This window comes from Dermacentor variabilis, chromosome 6, assembly GCF_050947875.1.
Source record: "Dermacentor variabilis isolate Ectoservices chromosome 6, ASM5094787v1, whole genome shotgun sequence".
Taxonomy (NCBI): domain Eukaryota; kingdom Metazoa; phylum Arthropoda; class Arachnida; order Ixodida; family Ixodidae; genus Dermacentor; species Dermacentor variabilis.
Window position 1 is genome coordinate 35,135,679 of NC_134573.1, and position 13,617 is coordinate 35,149,295.

General features: G+C 45.3%; 1 protein-coding gene across 1 annotated transcript in view; it reads right to left on the minus strand.

Moving 5' to 3' along the window:
* Positions 1-1,347: 1,347 nt before the first annotated feature.
* Positions 1,348-13,617, minus strand: part of LOC142584726 (uncharacterized) — a 35,933-nt gene continuing 23,663 nt past the window's right edge. Inside the window, exon 2 of the mRNA XM_075694953.1 lies at positions 1,348-10,302. Coding sequence (XP_075551068.1) covers positions 9,979-10,302 — 324 coding nt within the window. The 3' untranslated portion in view covers positions 1,348-9,978. The remainder of the gene's footprint in view (positions 10,303-13,617) is intronic.

Sequence of the window (13,617 nt, forward strand, 5' to 3'; positions counted from 1 at the left end):
CTTGACGTCTGTTGCCATTAGCCGGGGTAGTGAACGCTGGCTGGGTTTGTATGTGTCTTCCGAGATGACGGATACTGGTGACCCAAAGTCTAACTCCATCTCTAGTAAGGCTCCATTCACCTTGAAGGTTACTGTGATGGGGTTTACAGCCGAATTTGTTGCCAGTGAATGCAGAAAGTACTCGGTTGAATTGTTACCTGGTTCGAAACTGTTTGCTCGACCTGACTGGCTTCTTGCCTTGTCAGTGTTGGAAAGACGGCAGCTCGCCAAATGTCCCACCTTGCCACACTTGTAGCACTTGGTGTTGATGTGCTTGCAATCTGGCCGTTTGCGGTCATGTCCTCCATAGTTTATTTTTCGTCTTCTTGGATGTCGTTTGCACTAAAGAATGCATCAAGCCATTCTGTGTACAAAAGCCAGGACTCCTTGCTGTATTCCTCCATCTTGCCAAACATCGCCATATTTGTACGTTTGCGCAATAAGGTTGTGTAGTTCGGTTATTGTTCTGTGGAAGCAGAATCACTTGCCTGCTTGCATCTGGGGTTGATGTCTTCCCCAGGCTGATTCTGCATCCACAATCCCCTTCTCGTCGCCAGTTCTATATTTTATACTGCGATACAACTATTTATTCACGTACAGGCACAGAATCACGATCGACCATGTGCAGGCTTCCACAGTTGGAATGAGTCTCTCTCAGGTGGCGCAGGGACACTCGAGCCCCAGACACTTGACCTCAGTGGTGGTGTGGCACCATCTGGGGCACCAATAAACTTACTATATTTACTCGTGTAATGATCGAACCCCTGCATTTTGTCGTCAAAATGCAATTTTTTTCTTTCCTGTACAATGATCGCACCCCGAATGACAATGTGTAACACTGTGCATGCTTGTACACGTCCTCAATTTTTTTTTCTTTTCCTGTGCTAAAGTTTTTGACGATGTAAAAGAAATTGTTAGAAAAATATATCTCATTTGTGAAATTTTTCCTACTACTGTATTTTCTTGTTTTACTTATTTCAGCTATTTCAGTTTTATGCGATTTTACAGTATTAAAAAGACAGCTGCCATAGAAGTGCTTTTTCTAATAACAATCGGTAGGGACCCTTTAACAAATGTGTTGGGTCCCAAAAGTGTGTACTTTGCAATTGTACATTAATTACGTTAAATAAACTTCCGAACTTTCAAGTCTAGCTAATGATGATCGCGCTTGCCATCTGTCAAATGCTGCCGAATGCTACGTGATCGACTCTTCAAGACATACCAAGTGGTCCGCACACTCCAAACTTTCTAAAGCAGATGCCCCATTTCATCATTTTCCGCACTTCCATGAAAATAAAAAGCTACAAACAAACTTGCCTTGGCTTTATTATTTATAGGCTTTATAATGGTTGCGGCCAACAACAACAACAACAACAACAGAAAGGCGCCTGCACTCGTGGGCACGCAACAAATAGCAAGTGGCAACGATAGTCACGTTAGAAGTGTATCCTATTCAGACGCCGTCGCTTGTAACACAGCTAAGATAGTCACCCACCCTTAGCGAAAGCGCGCCTTATTAGGATAGTAGTGAAGACAAATGCCACAGTTTTCGCAGCATGCCCGCCATGCGTTTCTGTGTCACTGGCAGCTAAGTGCGCCCATCTCTGTTTCTGTCCCCTCAAAGTGGACATGGCTATGTTATTGCTGCAAACTTGCCGATATTAACAATATTATTCATTACTGATACAGAAGGAACTGTTTCAATGCACACAATGTAATCGCAAGAAGAAAAGAAATTGAGTTCGGCGTGTTCGGCTTGCTCCGCTGGCTGCCATTTTTGCTTTTGCGTTGCGCGCTATTACAGTGGCAGCTGTCTGTTTGTTGACCTGTTGTCATCCGCAGCACATGCGGGATGAAAAATGTTTTTTTTTTTCTTTTCGTGGAAAATTCAACTCGCATAATGATCGCACCCCTGAATTTCCGTCAATTTTTTGTTTACAAGACAGTGCGATCATTATGCGAGTAAATACAGTACAGAGCAGTTTGTTAAACCTGTTCGAGTGTTCGGCCTCAATATGAGAGCCACCATCTTTTACCAGTTTTGGTGTGTACTTCTGGCACACAACCACAACAATAAATATATATTTCCTGTGGTAACAATGGTTCTTTTAATGTCGCATGAGCCCAGCACTCATCAGGAATGTTTAGATGTGCCGAGCATCTTATGCAGAAGGCAAAACCTGAGGGGAAAGCATTGGTAGCTTGCTATTAATGCATGGGAATGCTAATGATTACCGTTACTGTTGTGCAACAAAAATGCACCCCAGAACGGGTGAATTTTCCAATGGCACATTTCTGTGGTCAAATAGGTGCAGAGGCATCAGGAGTAGAGCAGTCAGAGTCCAATCGATTATTCTGTCAATGCAACAACAGGGCGCTGAGGGAGTGCCTTTTAAGGCTGCTGTCTACTTACAGGAATGCGCTGCAGGAGTGCAAAGTGCACTTTCTGCAACATACAGCAACCAACCAATCGTAAAACAGACGAGCACAGGGAGGGCAAGGCTGGAAGTGTAAAGCAGAGGCAAGAAGTCTGATAAGTGCAATCTGAAAGCTGTAATGTTTTCCACAATTGTGAAGACGTCAAATGCTTTTAAATCAGAGCACTAATTATCATCTGACAGTGCGCTTCCTCGTGCTAACGTGCAACAAACGTTGAGCTCCTTTCTGATACTTGGGAAGGGGGATCTAGGCACGCACAGCGTTATGGAAGTAATGCACGACACAACATGAGTGTGTAGCACAATGTGTACCTAAGCAATGAAGAGAAAACGCTGAAGAACATAAGGGTATGCTAGAATTAGGATGATTATAAGGTATCACTCGGGGCAGATGTATACGCCAAAAGGTGCAACAGTAACATTTTCCATGGGTGCAGCTTCAACTGCCATGACATCAACATGGAAAACAGATATGCGGTATATACTAAACAGTGAAGAAAGAGAGCCACCATAGGTTTGCACAAGAAGAATACAGCAGGGCACAGAACATAGGGGCACAATAGTGTTCAGGAACAGTAGGCATCAGAGTAATTAGCAGAAAATTAATAGTATTCAGAAAAATATAATGGAAGCACAAGGCCAACAAGCATGTATCACAGAATAAGCGGCACCAAAGTGTTACTACTACGACAACTTAGGCAAAAAAGAGATAAAAGAAATGTGTAAATTGCTGTTACCTTGTACAATATGAATTAATGAGAGCTGTAATCAGGAAAAAAGAAAGCATGTGCAAGTGTAAAAATAGTGGCAATTCCAAACAACCATTAAGATTTGACAATAGCGAGCTATTCACACAGAGGTGACATCTTGAAAAGCACAACCATGGATGTGGGTGACTACTATGGCCACATGTACCCGAGGGAAGGACCGAGGGAAAGAAACATGTATTGGATCGAGCAAGTTAAAAGCCACGTTATTGAAAGAACTGTAGCATTCACAAGATAAACACAAGAAAGCCGACAGGACGAATGATACATCCAATGAGGTCATGAGGTTACCATTCCTTTGTCTGTCATGTGAATGCTGCGGTTATTCCTTTAGTACAAAGTGGCTCGCCCAAGTACAAGTTATGAAACAACACCACAGCACAAAAATGAAGTAATTTAATCAGAGTACTATATAGTGAAGACACATTGTTTATTTGCCATATTTTATCAGGGGCTGAATTCACAAAATGGTTTGCCTGTGGGAATTGTTTATCATTAGTCCATGGCTTTGCTTCTGCTTTCATTGGATATTGCGACTGGCCGGTGCCCATTCCAACAGATTACTTTTGTGTACGAACAGTGTGAATCCAAACCCAATTTGTAGAGAATTGTATGCGAGTGATCCACATTGTAATTTTGAAGCATCAACAATATTTGTAGGCAGCGGTGCACATTTCCACCCTCATTTCAACACCGCCGACACTCATTAGTCACTGATATCAGGATTAATGCTTTATGTTTGCGTTCTAATACAGCACAAATTTGATGATGTAACTGTGATCCTTCTATGAGGAAAACGAGGAATCTGGCAGGATGGGCCACTGCAAAGCACTTAATTTCACAGAAGTATTGGAGAAGGTTGAGCATGAGCCAAATGCCACATAGAGAGGAGCAAATAGACGACACTTGGTTTGATCACACTTTGAAAGGCACACAAGTCAAAATGAGACACCTTACACAGTGGAATGTTTCTAAAGTGCAGTGCTCCATAAGCAAGGCCGACTGATTCTCTCCGTGTTCAAAAGCTTGAACTAAAGCACCGCCCCTGTTGTCCTAGCTTACGTTTTCAAGCCTACTGGAGCAATGATACATTTGTTTTGTTTTTTTCACATATTTTCGCATATTCCATTCTAACATGTGCGAGAAAATAACTTTCACTTTAATAAGGCTCTTTGGTTCGAGTGCCTGTAATTATTTCGAGTGGCTGCGATTCCATTCTAGGATGCTTTCAAGAAGTAAGGAAAAAATGCAGAAGTGGTTCAATTATGATCTTCCACTGAGGGCACAGAGGAAAGCCAATGCTTTTTATGTTTAGCTTATGCTTGTGTACTTTCAACTTTTACTCTACCTGGAAAAGAAAGATGCAGCGATGCAGTTTAATCCTGAATGAATATCTTTCCATTTTGCCTGCGGCCAAATGTTGTGCACAAGCTTGAGGTGTACGACATCCCTCACTTTGTAACAATGAAAAGTATTATCGGGGCTTTCACAGTTCAAGTTCGTACTCATTTTTCTTCCTTTTGAATGCCAAGCTACAATCCTTCTCAATGATGACAGAAGGAACAGGTTTATTCACAAGGAACTTGCATCTCCTGCCAGTGGTCTGCAGATACTGCACTAGCAGATGAGCAGACAGTGGATGACAGGACGAATGCTACACTTTCAAATGAAGCTTTAGAAACCTGCTGAAACCAGGTCTCATGTGTCTTTCCATGTCTTTCAAGGGACCCCTCACCAGGCTTGGCAATTTTAAACAGACAGGTGTACCATACACATCATGCCCTGCCAATCGTGTCTGCAAAGTATTGCAGCATTGCAGGCCACGAAAACAGCTGAAATTTCAAACAAAATGCCGCACACCCTCCCTTCCAAGGAACCTCCACCCTCGGTTAGAGTCGAGGTCACACACACAAATGTGCCAACATAAAATGCAGTGCTAGCTACATCACTCACCATGGCACGTGATTTTGGCTAATCATCCAGTGCACAATGATGTCATTTTGAATGCACCATGCAGCAAAAAAAAGGAAGAAAGAAAAAGAAAAGAGGTAGGGCTCGATGCACGAACAAGACGCAGTCCCTTGTCTCTGGGTGTGGCAGAAAGCAGGGAAGAAACGTCACTTGCTCAAGGCACAGGGAGCGCGTGTGGGGCCCTTCAAGGCTAGAGCAAAGTTTAGGCTCCGTCAAAACCAAACAGCCTGACCTTTCACTCTTATTGGTTAAAAGAAAGTCTCATCTCGTGCCATTCCTTGTTAAACAAGACTGCCAAATAGATATTGTCACCACTTTGTGCTTTCAATGCACAAGAAAGTCCCTCCACCCTTAGATTCCTAACATCCCATGAAGAAAAAAAATGTCTAAATGATGCTCAGTGGCACAGACCCTTCATGTATTAGCTACGAGTCAGAACAACACAACATACCGAGAGAAAACATCGACCCAACTGAATGAAGAAAGAAAGTCAGACAACTGTGCATTCTATCTCAGAGGAAAACAAGCACAAAAACAGTAGAAACTGATGAGACAAGCGCTATCCTTTTCTCTCCATCTTAGCACAATTCTTTTTTCCTGGACTCCAACCCATGCTCGGGCAACAGGTCGTGATATGGGGGGAGGGGGGTCGACTTACATTTGAGTTGAATTACAATCGTGTAAATACGGTATGTGTACGTGACTGCTGACTCCGATCTGTCTACTCATGCCATAAAAGAATGTATACAACCAAGTACTAGCTAGCAGCATGTCCTTAAATAACATAGGGGCTTTGAGGGAGAAGTATCTGAAAGTCTGACCAAATTCTGTCCTTAAGATATGTTGTGCCTGCTGTCTCTTTATTCTGCCTCAGCCAAAACTGACGCAACACAATTTCAATAAAGCAAGCCTTTAATTTAAGCACAAGACACTTGCTTCAACACAAAACAAAACAAACAACAATAAAAAATAGAATCTGAGGATATCAGAGTGACAAGGGGATTGTTAAGGTTAGTGCCTGCTAAGAACGCTTAGTTGCAACATGAAGATGCACTACTGAAAAAACAACTTAAGACGCCTTATTCAGTAACAGTGTTAATGGTACCCTACAAAAAATATTTAGTTTTTTTTTTCTTTTTTGCTGGAATGCCAGCAGAAGGCAGCAACCTGTTCAGACACCTGTACTCAAATTTTGGTCTGCATATATCTTTCCACACTGCTTCTAGTAAGTGCCGCAAGAATAAGTCAGCCGACACTACACAGCCTGGCTGCTGCTGGTGCATCGTGCCACTACACCTGTTAGCAGAGCCCAGTCGAAGGTGATACATGTAAGAAACCTTCGAGGGAAAATATTTCCCTCCTCTCTTTTCACTAGCTCATTACAGTCGATCCCCGCTCTTACGTTCCCAGCTGCAGCATTTTCCTGGCTGCCAAGTCTTTGTTGGTCGGTCCCGGCATCGCCCCCATAGGACCCCATGCATTAGAAATCCCGCTGTTACATCGTAATCGCAGGAACGCTCCCGTGTGCTACATTGAGAACTGGCGCCCCAATCAGGCCCAAGCGATGAGCAGCGACGACCATGTTCGCTTTTCGCATGGATTGGCCTGACTTGACTACAAAATCAGCCGCATGACGCTGTGCCGTGCTGCTGCGACAGGAAAAAAACTGCAAGGGGCACCTGCGCAGGCTGCACTACCATCAGGCGGCAGGAACTCTGTCAAGCTTGCAAGCTTTTAGTCCTGTCTCCTTCTGTCCAAGACAAAATAAAGACTGAAGTGGATTGAAATTGAATCATTGTTTATGTCAGTGGTTGCATCAGTTGCGTGGATGCGCTTTCCCCACTTACGCTTGCTGTCCTTTGCCACCTTTCGCTGCCTTGGCTCCTTTATGCTGTGGACTTGTGATATGTGCCTCATCGTAGTCGTGTGTGGGCTGCTGTCAGTGGCTTCTCTCCAGTGCACGGGCCTAGGCGGAAACTAGTCTGCTGAGGAAGCGTCCGCTTGTTTTTTTCTATGGCGTCAAGGAAGCGAAAAGCACTTTCAATGGAAGAAAAGTTGACCATTCTGCGCAAAGTGGATTAAAACCTGACGGGAAAGAAGGTTTGCGTAGCAAAAGGAGTTAGGGCTAACGCTGTCTACCCTTAACTCCATTATCACTAAAAGAGGCGAAATTGAAGAAAACGCCCGGCCCTTCGACATAAACTGCAAGCAAGGCTGGGGTGCATTGCAGATGCACCTTGATGAGGCCGTTTTCAAGTGGTTCAAGCATATCAGCGCGGCCGATGTTAACGGAACAATATTGCAAGAGAAAGCGATGGAGGTTGCTGACGAACTCGGGATGGACAATTTTTCTGAGTTGAACGGGTGGATTGACCGTTTCAAAAGGAGACATAGGATCTGCTACAAATCAGTCAGCGGAGAGGCTGCCAGTGTCGACATGGCAACCGTCGACAGATCGAGAGAGTGTGGTGTCCATAGTTAAGGATTATGAACCCAGAAACATCTTCAATGCAGACGAAGCAAGCCTGTTCTTCAAGCTGCAGCCAGACAAGACGTTGAGCCTTAAGGGCGAGGCCTGTCATGGCAGGAAATGCAGCAAAGAACGTCTGCCTGCGCTGCAACTCAGATGGCTCGGAGATGATGAAGCCCTGGGTCATAGGAAAATTTCAAAACACTTGCTACCTGCCCTGCCATTACAAGAAAAATGCTAAGGCATGGATGACCAGCTTGCCCTTTGAGAAGTTCCCGACTTGCATGGACAGAAAAGTCATTCCTTTGTTGCACAACTGCTCTGTGCACCCAAAAGATACCTTGGCGCTATGGAATGTCAAGGTCGTGTACCTTCCGGCCAACACGACTAGCCACCTGCAGCCCTTGGATGCTGGCATAATTAAAAGCATGAAGCACTTTTATCGGAAGTGCATTGTCAAGCGGTCGCTGGCAAGTGTGGCGCATGGGAAGCAGCCAACAGGCATCACAATCTTAGATGCCATGCATTATTTGGTCGCGACCTGGAGCACCGTCACTGCAGCTACAGTGGCAAATTGCTTTCGCTAAATGTCTTGGCAACGCCACTTGCACCAATGAAGCAGTAGGGGAGGATGTTTTTAGCCACGGACACGGAAGCCGTTGGTGCCAATGGGATCGCTTACAGTGATTATGCTTCTGTAGACAACGCTGTTGTACCTCTGAGGTTCTTGCCATCGACCAGATCGTGTCTAAGTGTGCAGAGTCTTCCACAACTGACAACGAAGTTGACAAGGAGGAGGAGGAAGAGGAGCAGCTAGTGGAGCCAACCTTTATGCCAGCAGTAGGGGCGTTGGACTTAATCAGAAGCTAAGTGCGTTCAAGTGACGATCCAGAAATCCACACGGCTTTGCTAATGCTAGAAAAACGTCTTGCGCTCGTCGATCGGGACAAGATGTGGCAGGCATTGCTCCACTATATTTTTTCGTGCTAAGCAAGCAATAAAGTTGTGTACAGTTCACCACCGGAAACATATTTTTATCGTGTTATTTTCCTGGCTCTTAGGTTCTTTATTACGGTCCCTTGAAACAACTTATCAGCGGGGTTCTACTGTACTACAGTAATTTCCCATTAAGACGAACTCGGTTTAGCCGAATTCTTGGATATAACAAACAACATGGGAACATTTGTTTAGTTTTCCATAGACTCAATAAAAAAAAAAGATCCGCTTAAGACAAACCGCCACACATGCGCTCTTCGGTTAAGATGAACATTCGGAGTGCCTGCTACCGATCCCGGGGGCTAGGGTAGACAAGTCCCCTTGTCGAAACTTCGGCTCCCGCCTGACACACCTTTTGTTCAAACTCTGCTCACTACTTCAAGCCTCCATCTTTCTGTGAAGCTCACCTTGTCGTGAACAGATGACTGCGACTGTGCAGTATTTCTTTCTTTTCCAAGCGATCATGTGAAATCACTGCAGAGAAACTGGATCTGCACTGTATACTCGTCTTTTCCTCAGCCCATAGAACTAGGCAAATGTGGAAAACAATAAAAGCTAGCAGGCAAGGACCTGTTCTGCTAGGACTCTGAAAAATATTGTGAGGAGCCTTCGTGGCAGTTTGCGCTTGCCGTGATCGCAGCATGAAAAGAAGGGCTATATTATCCACCACCTTCTTATTTCTATTCACAACACTAAAACTGCGAGGTCACAGCAGCGGGACTAGCAATTCACTTTGCACACGTTGAGCCATGAGACGTGCTACAAGGAGAGGCAAGATAAAGTGGCTGGCATTTTATATCCAACGACACGTTGAAACATGGCCAAATCAATATTTCTATCTCTCTCCCCCTTTTTCTTGATTGTAAGCACACACGCGTGTGCACACACACGCACACACACACACGCACACACACACACACACAAAGGTATCCAAGAGAGCCCATTTCCCAGTCTTTTAGCATCAAATCCTTCACTGCCTATGCTACCATGTGGCCACATGGTAGCACTTACAGACTCCAAGAGAAACCATGCTACGGTAAACAATATGAGTGATTAATGTTACACACGGTGCTTCTCTCACCAAAACCCCATAAGGCAGCAACAAAAGAACAGCTTTTCACCATCACTGCACTTGCCTTTTGCAATAAAATGCAACATCCCTGTGTAGCAGACCAGCAAAAACATGCCCATACTTGATGTTGTTGCCGTAGTCTCATTCGAGACCACCTGGCAACAAAACAAGCCCAACATGCCTTTCCCCTCTGGTGAAGGGTGTAGCCGCCCTACGTCAAACCTTTCAGCCCTTGACGGCTTCCATCAGCACGGGCTGGGGGTCCCTGTTGTATGGCTTGGTGAGGCCAATGAAATTCGATGCACGGCAGAGGATGCTGAGCTCATTTGTGAAGACGATGGTGGGATTGGCATTGTCACCATTGCTGCCGTCAAAGTGGATTCGTGGCTGGCCCGGCATACGGCGTGGAAGAGGCCGCACCCCTGGGGCATGCACATGCAGTGCACGCAGCTGCGGGAGCCGTGGCACAAGCATGTCAAGCAAATGCTGCTGTTCCGCAGGCCGCAACGGAGCGTTTGAAGTCAGGCACAGTAGCTCCAGGGATGAGGCCTGCATAAACGAAGGCAAAACTAGCATAGGTTAGCAGGCAAGGCAGTAGTGATATGAACAAGCAGTGAACAAAGACAGGTCACTGGTTTCTAGAGAAGCAGCAACAAAACAAAATGGAATAAAAGGGCACCTGGGGATGTACTATAAAACAAAATGTGCTACAATGTATTCTGAAAGGCAACCTAAGAAACAAATGACCAAGCGTAAATTTTGCTTCCTTTTGTTTGTTGATTTAGAATGTGCCCCACAAATATGCATAATCATCAAGTGGCAAAAGAACGATCTGCAAATTCTAAAGTAATATTAGGCTCAAATGCACAAGATGAGTAAGCAGGTTTATTTACTTTGTTCAGAAAGTGTTTCGCTTCAAGTTGCTTTGACTCCCCACTTTATTCTAGGGCAGCCTTTAGAGCATCTAGGCCACTTTTTTGTAAGCGGCATAGATTACACAAAAATAAATCTGCTAAGTAACAAAACAAGGCTCTCCAACAACCAACAGCCAACTAATGTCCCAGAATATGCTGCAACAAGTATAAATTTCAGTAACCTGCCTGCACCTTCCTTGAATATCTTGCAATCGTCACCACCATTTGTGCTTGCCGTGTTGTGCCAATACACATACGAAAGCTACCAGCTGAATTTCTCATGATGTCACAAGCAAAGCAGTATTTCCTGCAGGGCCAGAAGTAAAAAATCAATGACTCTTGACAAATCAGCTGTGCCGAAAAAATGGTCTCCATCGTCAGTTGACACCACAGACTCATCCTGGACATCACATTAATACCAGAGCTCAGTGCAATGATGAGCAAAGCAACTGGACATTGCTCAATGTTGGCACAAGACTTGCAAAAACAAGAGGAAAGCAAATAAGGTGTAACAATGTGATCGCTTGATTGGCAATGGCTCGACTCATTCAAAGCACGCAAAAAAACTTCTTGTTGCAAAAGATTTGCGAGTTGATGCCTTTTGATAGAAGGTATAATGAGGAAGGTAGTGGTGGAATACGGCACCAGGGAGGCCAATTCCTATTTTGGTGAGGAAGGCTTGCTGAAGCCCAGTGGGCCTTCTTAATCTGGTTGCTCCTGAACTAGTAAAGCCCCATAGCTCATGGCAATATTTCTTGCCAAGAGCCAGTGGGACAATAATAGTTCAGGAGCAACCAAATTAGGAATTTTTTTACCGGTTTCAGGTATCACTCCAAGCTTGAGAATGTAGTGGCCAAGATGAGTGTTTGAATTTAGGACCTTGAGCATAGAAACACAATGTTCTACCTCTAATCCAGACCACCACCAGTAACATACGGGGCAGAAACTTGGAGGATAACAAAGAAGCTTGAGAACAAGTTAAGGACTGTGCAAAGCGCGATGGAATGAAAAATGTTGCGGGTAACCTTAAGAGGCGGGAAGACAGTAGTGCAGATTACAGAGCAAATGGGGGTAGCTGATAGTCAAGTTGACATTATGAGGAAAAAATGAAACTGGACAGTCCACGTAATGCATAGGGCTGATGGTGGACCAACAGAGTTACAGAATGGGTGCCAAGGGAAGCGAAGTGCAGTCGAAGACAGCAAAGAATGAGGAAGAGTGATGAAATTGGGAAATTTGCAGGGAGAGGCCTTTGTCTTTCAGTAGACATAAAAATAGGCTGTTGATGATATCAGGAGTTGCACAGCCCCTTTTAGATTAAGCCCACAGGTAAATACAGTCATAAATAATTTGGCATATCTTTTTCCAGAACAACATCAATATATTATTTTTGATGACTGTGTGCATCCCAGCTGTATCTGATTTACCAGTCTAAGCCTGCTGCAAATCCACGAACAAGAAAATTTGAAATACTTCACAAAGCTCCCCATTTACTGCAACCAAACGTAATCAATCAACACTACTTTTCTTCATATCAATCTTTATGCCTACCATGACACCTTGTATGGAGGTCCTGTATGGTATGGTACAGTAAAACTTCATTCTGGTTCTTTGGAATGCACGTCAACACGTAGCGGGCTGTTTCCATGTCGGTACAGAAAGACCGAGCCTCTCTGCTGCGTCGCGGGCCTGATGGACAGCCCATAGTTTAGGGCTGCTTAGGGCAGCCTCCCATTTGGACGCCGTGACACCGTCTCGTAACGCGGGGCACCGCCAGTGCATATATTTTAAGCTATGCTATGTCTGAGCATAGCTCGCAAATATTGGTCGTTTGTATCTCTCTATAGATTCTGTTTAACAGTGTGGGGTTAGGGCATGCCCTGAGCTGGAGTAACCCGAGTGTTAAAGCCTGTGGTCTGCCTAATTTCTGATGTGGCAGAGGATATTGTCTCCGGCCCATGTAAAAATGGTTGGAAAGTTCGTTATACGAGGAGGGAAGGTCCCGATTGTCCATAATCTCAGTGCCGTGCCACCAGGTAGCTACGCAGTCGACGACTCCTTGTGCAGCTTTATGGGCTGACTCGTTGAGGTTTGGCGGGGCGCCCTCAATATGCCCCATGTGTGCGGGGAACCAGATAATCGTGTGTGGCTTGATGTCCTTGTCCTGCTGAATCAGCAGGACCTGCTGCGAAATTGTGCCCTTGGCGAACACTCGGACAGCCGTTCTCGAGTCGCTGTCGATCGTGGTCTTTCTGTCGTCCAGCAGGGTTAGGGCTATCGCTACCTGCTCCACCACCTCGTCGTAGAGTTTGTGATACTTCCATCATGATCGATGCCCACCGCTACAAATGCCATCCCATCTGGGTACCGGGAAGCATTGACAAAACAGCAATACCGACCCTGTTTGTGAGCCTTGGCCCTAGCTCGTCTCCGACCCATCTTATGTTCAGGATGAACGTTGCGTGGAATTGCAGAGACGACAATGCGTTTCCGCTGTTCCCGAGGCAGACCGAAAAAGCGAGACTCGATTTCCGCTGGAGGAACCCCCAGCAGCTACAGGATGCTTCTACCCGTTTGGGTGGTGGACGGCCTAGCGTATTGGGCTCTCCCTGCACTTTCGCAATCTCTTCCAGCATGTTGTGCATGCCGAGACGCATCAGTCTCTCTGAACTTGTGTACATGGGGAGCCCAGGGCCCTCTTGATAGTCTTCCTGATCAACATGTTGAGCTTGTCCCTCTCCGATCTTTGCCAATTGTGCATGGCCGCCACGTAGGTAAAATGACACATAAAGGTGTGCACCAGTCTCAGCAGATTGTCCTCTCCAAGACTCCACTGCCAGTTGGCAACTCTCCGTATGAGTCTGATGGCATTATCCATTTTCTTGGCTAGTTTAGACACCATCAGATTATTGGAGCCTTTCGATTCGACCGTCATACCCAGGACCCGGAG